The following is a 12856-nucleotide window of genomic DNA, read 5'->3' on the forward strand; positions in this document are numbered from 1 at the left end:
TTAAAAAATGTTTTAATTTGTTTTCAAATTTATTTAACTACTTGTGCTAATTTCTATAGTAAACGGCTAACTATTTAAAGTATTATATATATATTTTTAAAGCAAACAAAATTTTAGCTACATATTTTTACTATAATAAAAGTTGTATTATTCAACCTTAAATTTAAATTTTTTAGTTAAACCTTTTAATTCTCTGCTTTTTTTTCTATTTAATAAAATCGTTGATAAAAGTTAACTGTTGAATTTATACTTGCAAAAGCATTTTGCATAGTCATAATCTTTAATTTCTGAACGTAAAGTTTGTGGACTACAAACAACCTAAAGTGCCTTTTTTATTTATGAATTAACTTTAAAATAGAGATAGAACTTTCGTTTGATTAAAATTTTCAATATAGTTCTAGCTATTCAAAACTTTAGCTTGAAAGTTTGAATTGTTTTTAAGATTTCTAAAATACAGAAAAAAACTTGTAGATCGAGTAATTTTGTTTTTAAATTCTTTTTTCTCCAACTAACAATTAATTGTTTAGAAGTTCTTCTTAAGAAAATTTCAAAAATAAAATGTTAATAAAATTTATTACAGTAAAACTATTTTAAATATCTAAAAATAGTTCAATAGCTTATTGTAAATTTGTTATTAAAGTATATTTACTATTTAACTTTATGTTTTACGGTATTTCAGTGGACTAAAGACCGTTTAATTTAAAAAATTTGCTAGAAAAGATATAATTATTAGAAAACTCGTTGCTAACCGAATGTATTAAGTACTGTGTTAATACATCATTCTTAAACTTTTGAAATATTTAGTATTAGTATAACTGCTGTGTTTGACTTATAAAATACTTAAACGACTTCATTTGTAAACGAAAACAAAAGTATATGTTAGTTTTATGATTATTCACATTTGAACCTAGTTTAATATATACTTAGTTTCGCAGCAAGTTACTGTACTTGACTTTAACAAAAAAAATTTAATGCTCAATAAAAAAAAGTTTTTGAAAGGTTATCAACATACTGATGCTAATAGTTTATCTACTGTAAATAATTACAAATTTAAAACTCTTAACTACAAACTAAAAAGTTGCGCATCAAATTTTAAATTAAACTGTATAAGCTATATACAAACTGCTATTATCAATTTATCAAAATTAAAAAGATAAATTTATAATAGCAAAATAAAATAAATGCATTTCGAAAAGATAATATACTGCTTAACGCCTAAATAAAGATGAAAATAACACCCAGGGCGGCAAAAGACTCTCCATACACGTAATTTTAACACACCTTTCTGAACGACTTTGGAATTTCTCAAGTCACAATGAAGTGTATCTGTGCCAGTGAATGGGAATAAACCAGCTCAAATGGAGTTTGTCAAAACTTTTATTTTCTTAATCTTCAGCCGGGCTTCGAATGCTTGAACTTGTAGAGGCTATTTCGCTAAATTAGGGCGTAAAAATGCTCAAGTGTTTTCGCATTAGCCTCAAATGACGCGAAAAGACTGTATTTTGATAAACTTAAAAAATGTTTTGAAATAATAAAAATAAATTTGTTTTTTTGTGTTTCACGTTTTTAAATCAAATTGCAACAATGTTTGTTTTTTATTTATTTAAAATCTGTTTTGTGTTTGTTTTAAAAACAAAATACTAAAGAAAACTTTTTACTCTAACATTTAGTATAAAAATAAATTAAACTTCCTATAAAATGTTTCAAAAATAAGCAAATAGCACGATATTTAGATACGCTCTAATTATCTTATATAACAGAAGTTTATAATTTATAGCCTTACTACATAAGTTTTAGCAAAAATAAATCAGAAAGTTGTAATATTTATATTTACTTTTTTTTACATTTCATCATAAGCGATTACTAAACTATATTAGTTTTGCAAAAACTTTTTGTTTTCAATGAATAAGGTTTATCTATAATTATAAAACAAATTTATTTGAAGTTAATTTTGTGAACATAAACACTTTATCTAAAATAACCATTTTGACTTGTTTTTGAATAACCTGAAAAAAATATGTTTTACTCAAATAAACTCTCAAATCCACTAAGACAATGGTCGGAAAACAACACCAGCAGGTCAAGTTTCGACCCGTCAAGACAAAATGTTTGACCAACAGCGTGTTTTTAGCTTAAAAATATTTTTGCATAACTAGAAAAATAAGCTTTTTTATAAAAAATGTTTTAAAATTAAATTGTGCAAACGAAAAGATTTGTTAAATAATTTTAACTTGTTTTCAAAACTGCTGCCGCGCGTACAACTGTTTCTATTACACTTCGCTTATAAAAGTCTATGAAAAAAGTAAAAGTTTTTCTTAGCTTTGAAATATCAATTTAAAAGTCCTTTGTAATATGAAAATCTTTAGTTTAGTAAAAAGGTCTTTCTTTTAAAGATTTTGATTTTATACAACTATTATAAAAATAGCATGCTTATATTGAACTAAATAAAAAGTTGAAATTTTTTATAGTGCCTTAACTAAAAAAAAATAAACTTAGCATGGCAGGGTTTTCAAAAGTCTTAAACTAAATCAATAAAATCTAAAAATTTAAAAAGAAAAATTTTATTGTTTATGATATGTTTTAAGTTCATACAAATGGTGAAGTTAAGCAATAGTAACAAACTTTATTTTTATTCAAAGTGTTTGTAAAATTTTGTATTGATTTAGCTGTTTTTTTAGTTTATTTTATAAACTGTAATAGTTCGCAGCTAAGTATTAATCACTTATTTTTACTCTAGTATATCAAAAGCCATTACTATATCAGTTTTGTCTTAAAATATATCACAAAACTTTTTTAAAATTGTTTTTTTTTCCTTACAAACAAACAAAACTTACTTTAGTGCTAAAAACAAAAGGATGCTATTATAAAACTTCAAACCAAGGTTTCTTTATAATTTTAATCATTGTTAATAGTTTTACCTTTATAGTATTGTATAGTACAAAAACTAATTGCTCAAGTTTTAGTTAATTGTATAAAAATATATAGCTTTAAACATATATTAAACATGTTTATATTGGAGTTTTAACAATAAATTTCTAGAGAGCTTCACATGTAAGGAGCCTTTATACAGTTATTTTTTATTATTTATTATATTTTTCACTTGTGATCATCGCTCTAGCGTGAAACAATTGTTAAGTAATAAACTTAATTTAACTTTTGTCATAATTGTTTAAACATGTTTATAGATAAATATTAATTTTTTTATATGTTCAAACAATTTTTAAAAAATAGACGTACTAGTTTCCTTTTGAAAAGTAATAAAAAGCTTGTGTAACATTATATCCTAAACTCAATGGTAATGATTTCTGTAAACAACAATTATGCTGAAAAACTGTCTAGATTATGCTGATTAAAAAAAAATTTTAACTTTTTTTAATCATTCATAGAACATCAAAAACAAACAAAAAAGCTGTATTGACATTATGTTTTTCTGTTATCGTTTTTTATTGTTATAAAAACATTAAAACAAAGTATTTCAAAAAGCAGTTATATATGCGTTTAAAAAAACAAACCGCCTCAGTGACTTTAAAAGGTATAAAACACAAAAAAGTTCGTTTAAAAAGTTAAATATATTAAAAGCTATTTTTCTAAGTAAGCTAGATTAGCTGAATTAACTTCACACAAAAAAAACAATTGTAATTTGTTGAGTGCAAAGTTTATTATATGAAAGTATAATTATTGAAAAATTACGAATGAATAGCAGTAGCGATATAAAAAAAATGTTTTGAAAACACATAACTAAATCATTAAAAAATTGTAACAACATGGCTTGATTTCTGGTATGAGACTCTTTACTTCGAATACAATTTACAAACAACTTTGTTGTATTGATCAACAATTGAACTCTAAAGCAGCTCTAAAATTTATTAGCAACACTTGATATTTACAATTAATTGTGCGTATTTCAAAACTAAAAAAGACACTTGAAAACTTTGTTTTTAAAATATTTGTGTACAATTGGTTTAAATTGTAAGACGGTTTAATTGGTAAGAAGAGAAACTTCGCAGGAACCAGCGAACCAGACTCTTTCAATTTGAAGCTGGTATTTGGTAGCTGAGTACCTTCTTATTGTGATGGCTGGCCTCTGCACATACCTTTGCACGCATCTGTAAAGAAGTAAAAGTAGATGTGAGTTGATGGATTTTAATGAACGTTTAAACAATTAAGCTAGACACTTATTGAATTTAACTTTCAGTTAGAACTAATAGTAGTTAAAAAAACGATGTTTTTACTTTACTTATTTTTATAAAAGTTAATAAAAACTTTCAAATAATCGTTGAAATTAATTCATCTTTTAAACAAAAGTTGTGTTTGAAATATGTTTTTATTGTGCTTGACTTTCTAACGAGAGTTAAAGATTATTAACCCGATGGATCCGGTTCCGGTTTCGACGCAGACTCCGATGTCGAACCACTGGAAGTAACCGTTGTAGTGGAAGAGCTCAACTGTTTCAAGGGTGGTTGTGTCTACGTACGCTGATATTCTCGGTCCAGTGTACTCGGTAGTATCGCAAATTTCCGTTACTGTTAACATTGAGTTTAAACTTGATGTATGATAAATTTCAGAATGTAAGTAATATTTCGTACTTTATTTGATCTCAGTTTTAAGATAAAAATTGTTTATTTAATTATGTGTAAAAACTAAAAAAAAAGTTTTTTAAACAAAGTTTTGTTTTTTAAGTTTTATAGCTTAAATGCAAATGGTTAGATATTTATAACTATAAATACTTATTCTTTATGAAACTACTTAGCTGGTTACCACTCACCAACAATGCTAGCCAATGATGTCGTAGTGGCTGGTGATGAAGTTGCGTCACACTGGGCTTCTTGTATGGTCTCAGGAACCTTGAAAAAGTACCTAAAAGCCAAACAAGTTTGAAAACATAAAGCAATAGTTTTTCTATCTTATAATCAATAAAATTCAAGTTGCTTAGGTTAAAAGACATGTAAAATTTAAATATCATTCCACCTGAAGTAGTTGAAGATAAGGCTCGCTTGGGTTGGCCTGTCGGTGGCAAAATCGCACGAAGTCGAGTTGGAGAAAGTGCAGTCAGCGTTCAGGTCCGAGGTTATGTTGCAGCGGGATATTGGCTCTGAAATTTAAACAAAAGAGTCAAATTTTAACTTATTTTTATCCGATTTTGTGAAAAGAGTTCGTTAGTGAAAGCGTAATGAAGTTGAAACTGACCGATGCAAACGGTTCCGTCACCTTCGTACCCTGATGGACAGGTGCAGGTGTAAGATCCGTCGTTGTTTGAACATTCCGCGTTCCATGCGCAAGAAGTCGTTTCAGAGTTTGCGCATTCGTCGATGTCTGGTAGAAATTTTTTGAATTAGTTTTACATATAAAACCTATTATTAAAAATAGATATAGCTTAAAACTGTTTTTGTACAAATTATTTTTTTTGTTTATCGTCTTCGGTACTGGAAATTGGTTGTTATTGTTATTATGAAACTTTGCTTAAACTTTTAAATCTTTAAACGTTTTTGATGTAACCTACACAAACTGTTAGTTTTTTTAGCCACTACTGTAGACTTTACTCAAACCGCAGAATGTGCAATTCATCGACTTATGTTAGTATAAATTTTCTCAAACTGACCAGTGCAGCCGGTGCCGTCAACGTAGCCGTCGCCGGTGAAACCGTCGGGGCACATGCAGGTGTTTCCGCCGACGGTGTTGTTGCAAGTGGCGAACGGGTCGCATCCGTGGGGGTGGGCGTCGTCCAAGCATTCGTTGATGTCTGTCAAAAAAACGTTACAATTATTTAAGCGTTTTTAAAAAAGTTTAAGCCTCGGTTATTTTTGTTTAATGCAAAAGTAGGTTTCTTAACTGAAAACCATAATCTGGTTAATAAAAATTAACGAAAACGTGTATGAGCAGTACTGTGACAGTCAACAAACCGGCGCATTCTCCGAAGTAGCCAGTGCCGCTGTATCCGTCATTGCAAGCGCAAGTGTAAGAACCTTCGTTGTTTGTGCAAGCTGCCTGCTCGTCGCAAGCGTTCACTACTTCTGCGCACTCGTCAATATCTATAAAGTGGTTCGATTTGCAATGAAAATATATATTTGAGAAGTTTTACTAAAAGTCTCAACATTTATGTTTCATTAACAACTCATTAACAGCTATAAAACTATTTTAAAAATACTGTATGTGTTTTTGCCTGTTAAACTGAAATACTAAAAAATCACAGTAAACATTTTTTACAAAATATATATATATATATATTTTCAATTGCACCCACCAACGCATCCGGCGGTAGGGCTTCCATTGTACCCGGTGTTGCAGGTGCACGTGTGACTTCCTTCGGTGTTGTTGCAGTAAGAATTGGCGCCACAATCGCTTGTTCCCGTTGCACACTCGTCGATATCTGTATGTCACAGATTAAACTGATTGAAAAAGTCATTTGCTTTCGTCAAATTTGCTCTAAAAACTCGCACAAAAGATGCATACTTTTAATATATGAAAACAGTGTAACAAGATTTAGAATTTGGCTATAAATAAAACAGTATTCAAACATGCGGTGTTCTGCATACGTTATAATGACTAATGAGAAAAGTTTTATTTGTAAAAACTCGTTTTGTACGCTAAACAAACCGTGTGAAAATGAACTTTTATTATCAAGCATGGCCGCTTGTTTGTTTAGTTAAGTTTACTAAACACTTATAAATTTAAACTAGTTTAAGGCAGTAAAAAATAATATACAAATATTTTTTTTAATATTTATTTTTAGAAAACAGTATAATTTGAACAAACATTTTAACAACAAGTGTAAACTGACTTATTTATATTTAAATTGACTATTTAAATACTTTTGCTTAGTTGTTAACATAACTAACCGGTGCAACCAGTGAAACCAACGCCCTCATAACCATCACCTTCGAACCCACCCAGGCACATGCACAAGTGGGACCCTGGCGTGTTGGTGCAGCTCGCGTTGGCATGGCAACCATGAGGGTGCGCCTCATCAACACACTCGTTGATATCTGAAAAGAAATATTTCTTGCTTATTTTTATGAGATGTTACGTACTAAAATAACAAAATTGTTTTTCTTAAACGAACTTAATTTAGCTATTTATTTTATGTCTTACTTGAAGTTTTAAAAAACGAAACAAAAAGTGAAAACAAATAACAAACAGTAATAACAATCTGAATTCAAGTATCAATATATCTTTTATAATTGTTACTAATGCACACTCACCAACGCAATCTCCCAAACTTCCTGATCCTTGGAAACCGGTGTTGCACGTGCATTCATGGCTGCCGATGGTGTTAACACAGGTGGCATTTCCATCGCAGAAACCTCCGACAGCACACTCGTCAATGTCTAAAAAAAAAGCAAAAAATCTTTTAAAAACAAAACAAAATTGTAAGCTTCAAAATATCAATTTGGAACTTCCGATCATTTTTTCTAAACTTATACGGTTTTAAGCACTTAAAAAAATTAAAAATGAATATGATCGTAGTTAGAACAATAAAGTTTAAAAATTTACAAAAAAAAACTGTCTCTAACCTTCGCAGTAAGTTCCGTTTCCTTGAAATCCGCCATCGCATGTACAAGTATAAGATCCTTCAGTGTCGAAACAAGTGGCGTTGTCAGCACAAGGAGGTACTAGTGCTTCACATTCGTTAACATCTGAATAAATTGAAAGTAAAACTTGTTCAAGTTTTAAAAGTTGTTTTTAATATTTCGTATTTTGTGTGCCCAAGTAAGTGCATTTTATCCAAGTTAGTTTACCTTTTTGTAACAATTGTACAGTACATATTAAAAACCTTGGTTTAAAATTCAATTTCACAAAACTAATTAATAATGAAATAAAGTAACTTTGAAACTTGTTAAAATTTTTTATAAAACTTAAACAGTTTAAAGGTTAAAGTAACTTTTAAGCCAGTTAAAAAAAAAACTTACTGGCGCAAGAGAACCCGTCTCCAGTCCACCCGTCATTGCAGGCGCAACTGTAACTTCCAGGGTTGTTAGTGCACGTTGCGTTGTCGGCACACGAGTGGGTGTTTGTGAGGTCGGTGCACTCGTCAATGTCTGGTTATAAAATTCAAGCTATCATCTCTTATTAAATTTGAAGAAAAATATTCTTGTACTAACTTTATTACTCTTAATAAGTTAACATCTTGCTGTAAGAATACATGTTGAATGTGCTTAAACTGTTTTCAGTGCAGCTTTTACGCAAAAACTAAAACTATTATCTAGTTGTATTTTACTTTTGAAATAGTTATGCTTCAATCAACATCACGTATATTTTAAAAATTATGTAAGATTTGAAACCTGCGCAGTTGCCTGGTGATCCGGTTCCGCTCCATCCAATTTTGCATGTGCACTCGAACGAACCGAGACTATTGGCGCAATCTGCGTTGCTGTCACATGTTGTGTTGTCGGCACACTCGTCGATATCTGAAAATCAATATTTCAGTCTTTTGAAACGTGTAAACAGGTTTGTTTTTTATTGTTATTCAAACAATGAATGTATTGATAGTGAACGATTTTTTTTATTGTAAAGCACAGCTATGCTTAGTTAACTTTTACATGCGTTTAACCGTGCTTGTTTACAATTATTAATACTGTTTGACAAATCAAAGTTTTTTATTTTTTAACTTGAACGTTTAACTTTTTTCAATGCTATATATTTTTTTTTTTTAAATATAACTAAGCTGTAAGATTAGACTGTGAAAAAAAAAATCATTTTTTACTTTAATTTATAAACTTAGTTTAAGTTGATTTACAAGAATAAAATATCAAAAACAACAACCTAAGCACTCGTTAGCAGTTCCCGTGTAGCCCGCTTGGCAAGCGCAAGAGTAACTTCCCACTTCTTCCGTGCACTCGCTCCGCAGGTCGCAGTACATGTAAGCCGCAATCAGGTCCAGGCTCGTCGCGTTCAGAATGTCGCTGTAAGCCTCGATAAATCCGTTTGATCCCGCGGGAACGCTGCCGACCGTGCTGGCTCCGGCGGAAATTTGCGAGATGAGATTCTGTTAATGTTTTTTGTGTTTTTGTGTTTAGTTAAAGTTATTACAACAAAAATTACATATTCTTCCTTTTTTTTCTTTCACAGATACTGCTTTTAAACACGTAAATAAGCTATTGAAAACCTATTTTCTGTAATTTTAACTTTTACTACAATAAAAAATTTCAAACTGACGTTTATTTCAGCGCTGGTTGGTTCGCAGCTTCCTGCTACGTACCCGCTTCCTTCGGTGTCGCACGATGCCAATCTCGTCCTCCACAGAGCAAGTTGGGTGGTGAGAAGGTCGACTCTTCCCTGCTGGACCGAACACTCCAAAAAGTCTGTTTCAAACGTTGTTTAATATACTAGTAGTAGTAATACAAATGTTTTAATGTTGTTTACGTAAAAAACAAGAAAAAATCAACTAGTAATAAGTTACAACTTTAAAGACTAAACTGAACAGTAAATGTGTTTGCTAACAGTAAATGTGTTTGTATCACTTACAAAAAATATTTATTTAGTATAATGTTTTAATAAAAGTATTAATAAACTCAAAACTAGCTGCCACTTACCACCGCAGAATGTTCCGTTTCCGTCGTATCCAGGGTTGCAAGTGCATGTGTACGAACCATCAGTGTTTGTGCAAATTGCATTTTCGTCACAGTCATTAAGTGTAGCGTCAGCACACTCGTCAATATCTGTGTATAAGAATGGTGTCAGTAATTACTTTCAAAATTAATACTTTTACAAATGCTTCAGTTTTTTTTTAAAGGTACTCGTGAGTGTTTAACCTATTTTTACTTCGTTTTTAAAACGCTTTTTTGCAGTAAAACTTTTGTAACTTGTCGTTTTTTTATAAGTGTAATTTTAAAAAATATTTTAACTACAAAATATAATACAACATTTTTTTGTTTTCTTATTATTTTTTACCTTCACAGTTGACACCATCACCGGAATAACCACCATTGCAGGCGCATGAAAAAAAAGGTGACAGTTCTGTGCACGTGGCGTTTGGATGACAGTCGTTCAGCCCGGGTGTTGTGCATTCGAATACGTCTGCAGCGATGAAAAAAGGTTGAACATTTTAAAGCTTAAAAGGTTTTTTTTATTAAAACGCTTAAGTTTAGCTAAACACTTTATAAACAAATGATTAAAAAAAAGTACGTTGAGTAAAAATTTTTAACTAGTTGATTATGGAAGCAATAACGTTTCGAACAAATATTTCAATTAGTGCTTACCACTGCAATAAGTACCGTTACCCATCCATCCGTCATTACAAACGCAAGTGTAAGATCCTTCCGTGTCGGTGCAGTTCGCGTTGACGTCACAAGGATTCGATACCGCGCATTCGTCGATGTCTGATAAAAATTAGAATAAACTTTTTAAAGAAGTTTTAACTATAATCAAAGTTTTTTTTCGAGCTAGTAAAATTCTGCTACCAACATCTAAACTGATTACAAAAGTAGTACTTAAAATATAATTAAGAAAATAAGTAATATTAAGTTTTATTTTAGTTGTTACACTCACTTGTGCATGCAGCATATCCATCTCCTTCGTATCCAGTGCTGCAGTTGCACAAGTTCGATTCTCCTATTCTGTTCGTGCAGAAGGCGTTCGTAACGCAGCCGTCGGGGTGCGCATCGTCGATACATTCGTTGATATCTGTTGTTTAAAAATGAAAAAAATAGTTAAACTACTGTTTAAAAAATTTTACCAAACAATCGTTAAACTGAATAAAAATTAGGTTAAAAGTTTGTTTACAAACTCTTAAAAAAAAACTTAATGTTGCTAAAATGCTACAAAGTAAACGATAAAAATATCAAGTTTTTTTGCTTGATTCAAAACATTTTGAAATTATCAAAAAAAAAATTACCGATGCAATTTCCTGGGAGGCCGTCGATTCCGCTGTATCCGGTGTTACAGGTGCATATGAAGGAGCCGATGTTGTTGGTGCAGGTGGCATTACCGTCGCACACATTTGTGTCTTCGCACTCGTTGATGTCTGAATTTACAAATAGTTACTACTTAATACATTTTCAATAAAGATTATCTTGGTATTCGTATCTTACCTTCGCAGTTATCACCGGTTCCGGTGAACCCGGGGTTGCAGGCGCAGTCGAAGCTTCCGACGGTGTCGGTGCAAGTTGCGTTTCCGTCGCAAGCGTTCATGTTCATGCACTCGTCGATGTCTAGAAGTTTATTTTTGTTTATACTTGCTTTAGTATACTTTAAGTACAAAATAAAACTAGAAATTATAACATGGTGCTGTACACTTTTACTCTTTTACAACTTTTTAAATAGCTAAAGTTTTGAAAAGACTTCATAAAATTTTACTTGCTTAACATCAAGCTGTTATTATTACGTCGCACTGTATACTTATACTTGAAATTTTATGTATTAGTTTAAAAACCACTTAACAAAACTTTAGCGGTTTTAACATCGAGCTGCCGTTATGACGTCACACTTACTCGTGCAGTTTCTTCCGTCGCCGCTTTCGTCTTTGAACCCGGTTTGGCAGGTGCAGGAGTAGCTGCCTTCATTGTTCAGGCAGTCAGCGTAGTCGGAACATGTGTCAGTTGCTTCAATACACTCGTCGATGTCTGAGGATTGCAATCAATATTTTTTTAACTTTAAATTGAAAGTTTTGTTTGTTTTTTTAATATATAATAAGAAGGTTGAGTTACTTAAAAACACCTAACTTAAGAAGAAAAGCTCAACTCTTAATTACACTAACAACTTTTTACTTACTGAGTGAAAACAAAACAGTTATTTAAATACCGCGTTATCAGTATTTTTAGATGATTTTTTTTTTAAGTTTTATATACAACTTTTTTAGTATTTTTTTAAAACTTACCAGTGCAAACATCGCCCCCCTGGTAGCCGTACCCGGTGTTGCATTGACACTCGTAACTGTTTTCTACGTCAACGCAAGATGCGTGCACGTCAGGGCAAAGCGAGTCGTTTAATTGGCATTCGAAATGTTCTGTGGTAAATAAAATTGTTAGCATTAATTTAACAAAAGCTGTTTGGATATTTTTATATTTAGTGTAAAAAATAAATATTTGTGTTTTTAAGGGTACTATTTTTTGATGAAAACTTTTACTAACCAGTTTATTTTTAGGTAAAATGAAAAAAAAACATTTATTTAATAAGTTTAGTTGTTTTATTTTTTTTACTTTTTAGTATATTGCACAAGTTGTTTATTACAAAAAAAACTTTTAAACTTCCGTACAAAAACTTAAAAAACCTTCATAAGTAACGCTTAGTCCTGCATCCGCAAGCGCTTGCAAAATTTGATCCAACAGAGTTTGATTGGCAGCAGAAACGACAACTGTGTACAATTAGTATAGTTAAAGCTATTTGAAAACAGCTAGTTCTTGCATAATTATGTTAAACTATTCTAAATTATTTTTTATATTAGTTTTTATTTAACTTTTTATAGATATATTTTACTGCAAAAAACACTACTTTATTTTCTTACTTGATGCCGATTGAGCTTCAGCGCCAGGAAGCGCAGTGAAGGTGGCGAAAGCGACCAGCGCAAAAGCAAAAGCGAAAAATTTACTCTCCATAACACTTTGTTACTCGTCAATATCCAAGTGATTACTGCTCGTCGTGAGCAGGCTTATATACCTTTTAGCCCGTTCACGCCAGGCCAAGCGTCAATGAAAATTGAAAAAAGGCTTTAAAACTCCACCCCTATTCCGTCTCGTACCTGTTGTGTTCATCTGCGAGTGAGCTTTAGGGCTGTGACGTCACAATGAAGGTCGGAGCCGATTTTTCAATTTGTGACTTGACAGTTTTTGCGCCGTATCTTTTCTCGCGATTGTTGCTTGTTGTGCTTGTTTGTTAGCATTCCTTTGTAAGCAGTGCTGTGGAGAAACAGATTAAGATTAAG

General features: G+C 31.2%; 1 protein-coding gene across 1 annotated transcript; it reads right to left on the bottom strand.

Annotated features, from left to right (window-relative positions):
* Positions 1–3651: 3651 nt before the first annotated feature.
* LOC145841930 (uncharacterized) lies at positions 3652–12551 on the bottom strand. Its single transcript, XM_082949238.1, has 25 exons — positions 12440–12551; positions 12206–12289; positions 11813–11941; positions 11427–11558; positions 11028–11147; positions 10832–10960; positions 10486–10620; positions 10197–10316; positions 9889–10014; positions 9531–9656; positions 9154–9299; positions 8761–8983; positions 8280–8405; positions 7908–8036; positions 7512–7634; positions 7200–7325; positions 6837–6983; positions 6242–6367; positions 5901–6029; positions 5600–5740; positions 5188–5313; positions 4969–5092; positions 4766–4857; positions 4367–4523; positions 3652–4106 (listed from the first exon to the last, which is right to left on the bottom strand). The coding sequence occupies exons 1-25, from the start codon at positions 12528–12530 to the stop codon at positions 3980–3982; spliced, it is 3234 nt and encodes a 1077-aa protein (XP_082805364.1). The 5' UTR covers positions 12531–12551; the 3' UTR covers positions 3652–3979.
* Between the last annotated feature and the right edge of the window lie 305 nt (positions 12552–12856).

The sequence above is a fragment of the Thalia democratica genome, chromosome 8 (assembly GCF_965202585.1).
Source record: "Thalia democratica chromosome 8, ktThaDemo2.hap1.1, whole genome shotgun sequence".
NCBI classification, from domain to species: domain Eukaryota; kingdom Metazoa; phylum Chordata; class Thaliacea; order Salpida; family Salpidae; genus Thalia; species Thalia democratica.

Bases quoted from the DNA above. Each gene is read 5' to 3' on its own strand.
- LOC145841930 (XM_082949238.1), bottom strand. From the start codon at position 12,530: ATGGAGAGTAAATTTTTCGCTTTTGCTTTTGCGCTGGTCGCTTTCGCC. The intron at 7,326-7,511 runs GTTAGAGACAGT...CTTTTTTTTTAG, and splicing joins AAACGGAACTTACTGCGAAG to ACATTGACGAGTGTGCTGTC. The intron at 4,524-4,765 runs GTGAGTGGTAAC...CAATGTTAACAG, and splicing joins ATCATTGGCTAGCATTGTTG to TAACGGAAATTTGCGATACT.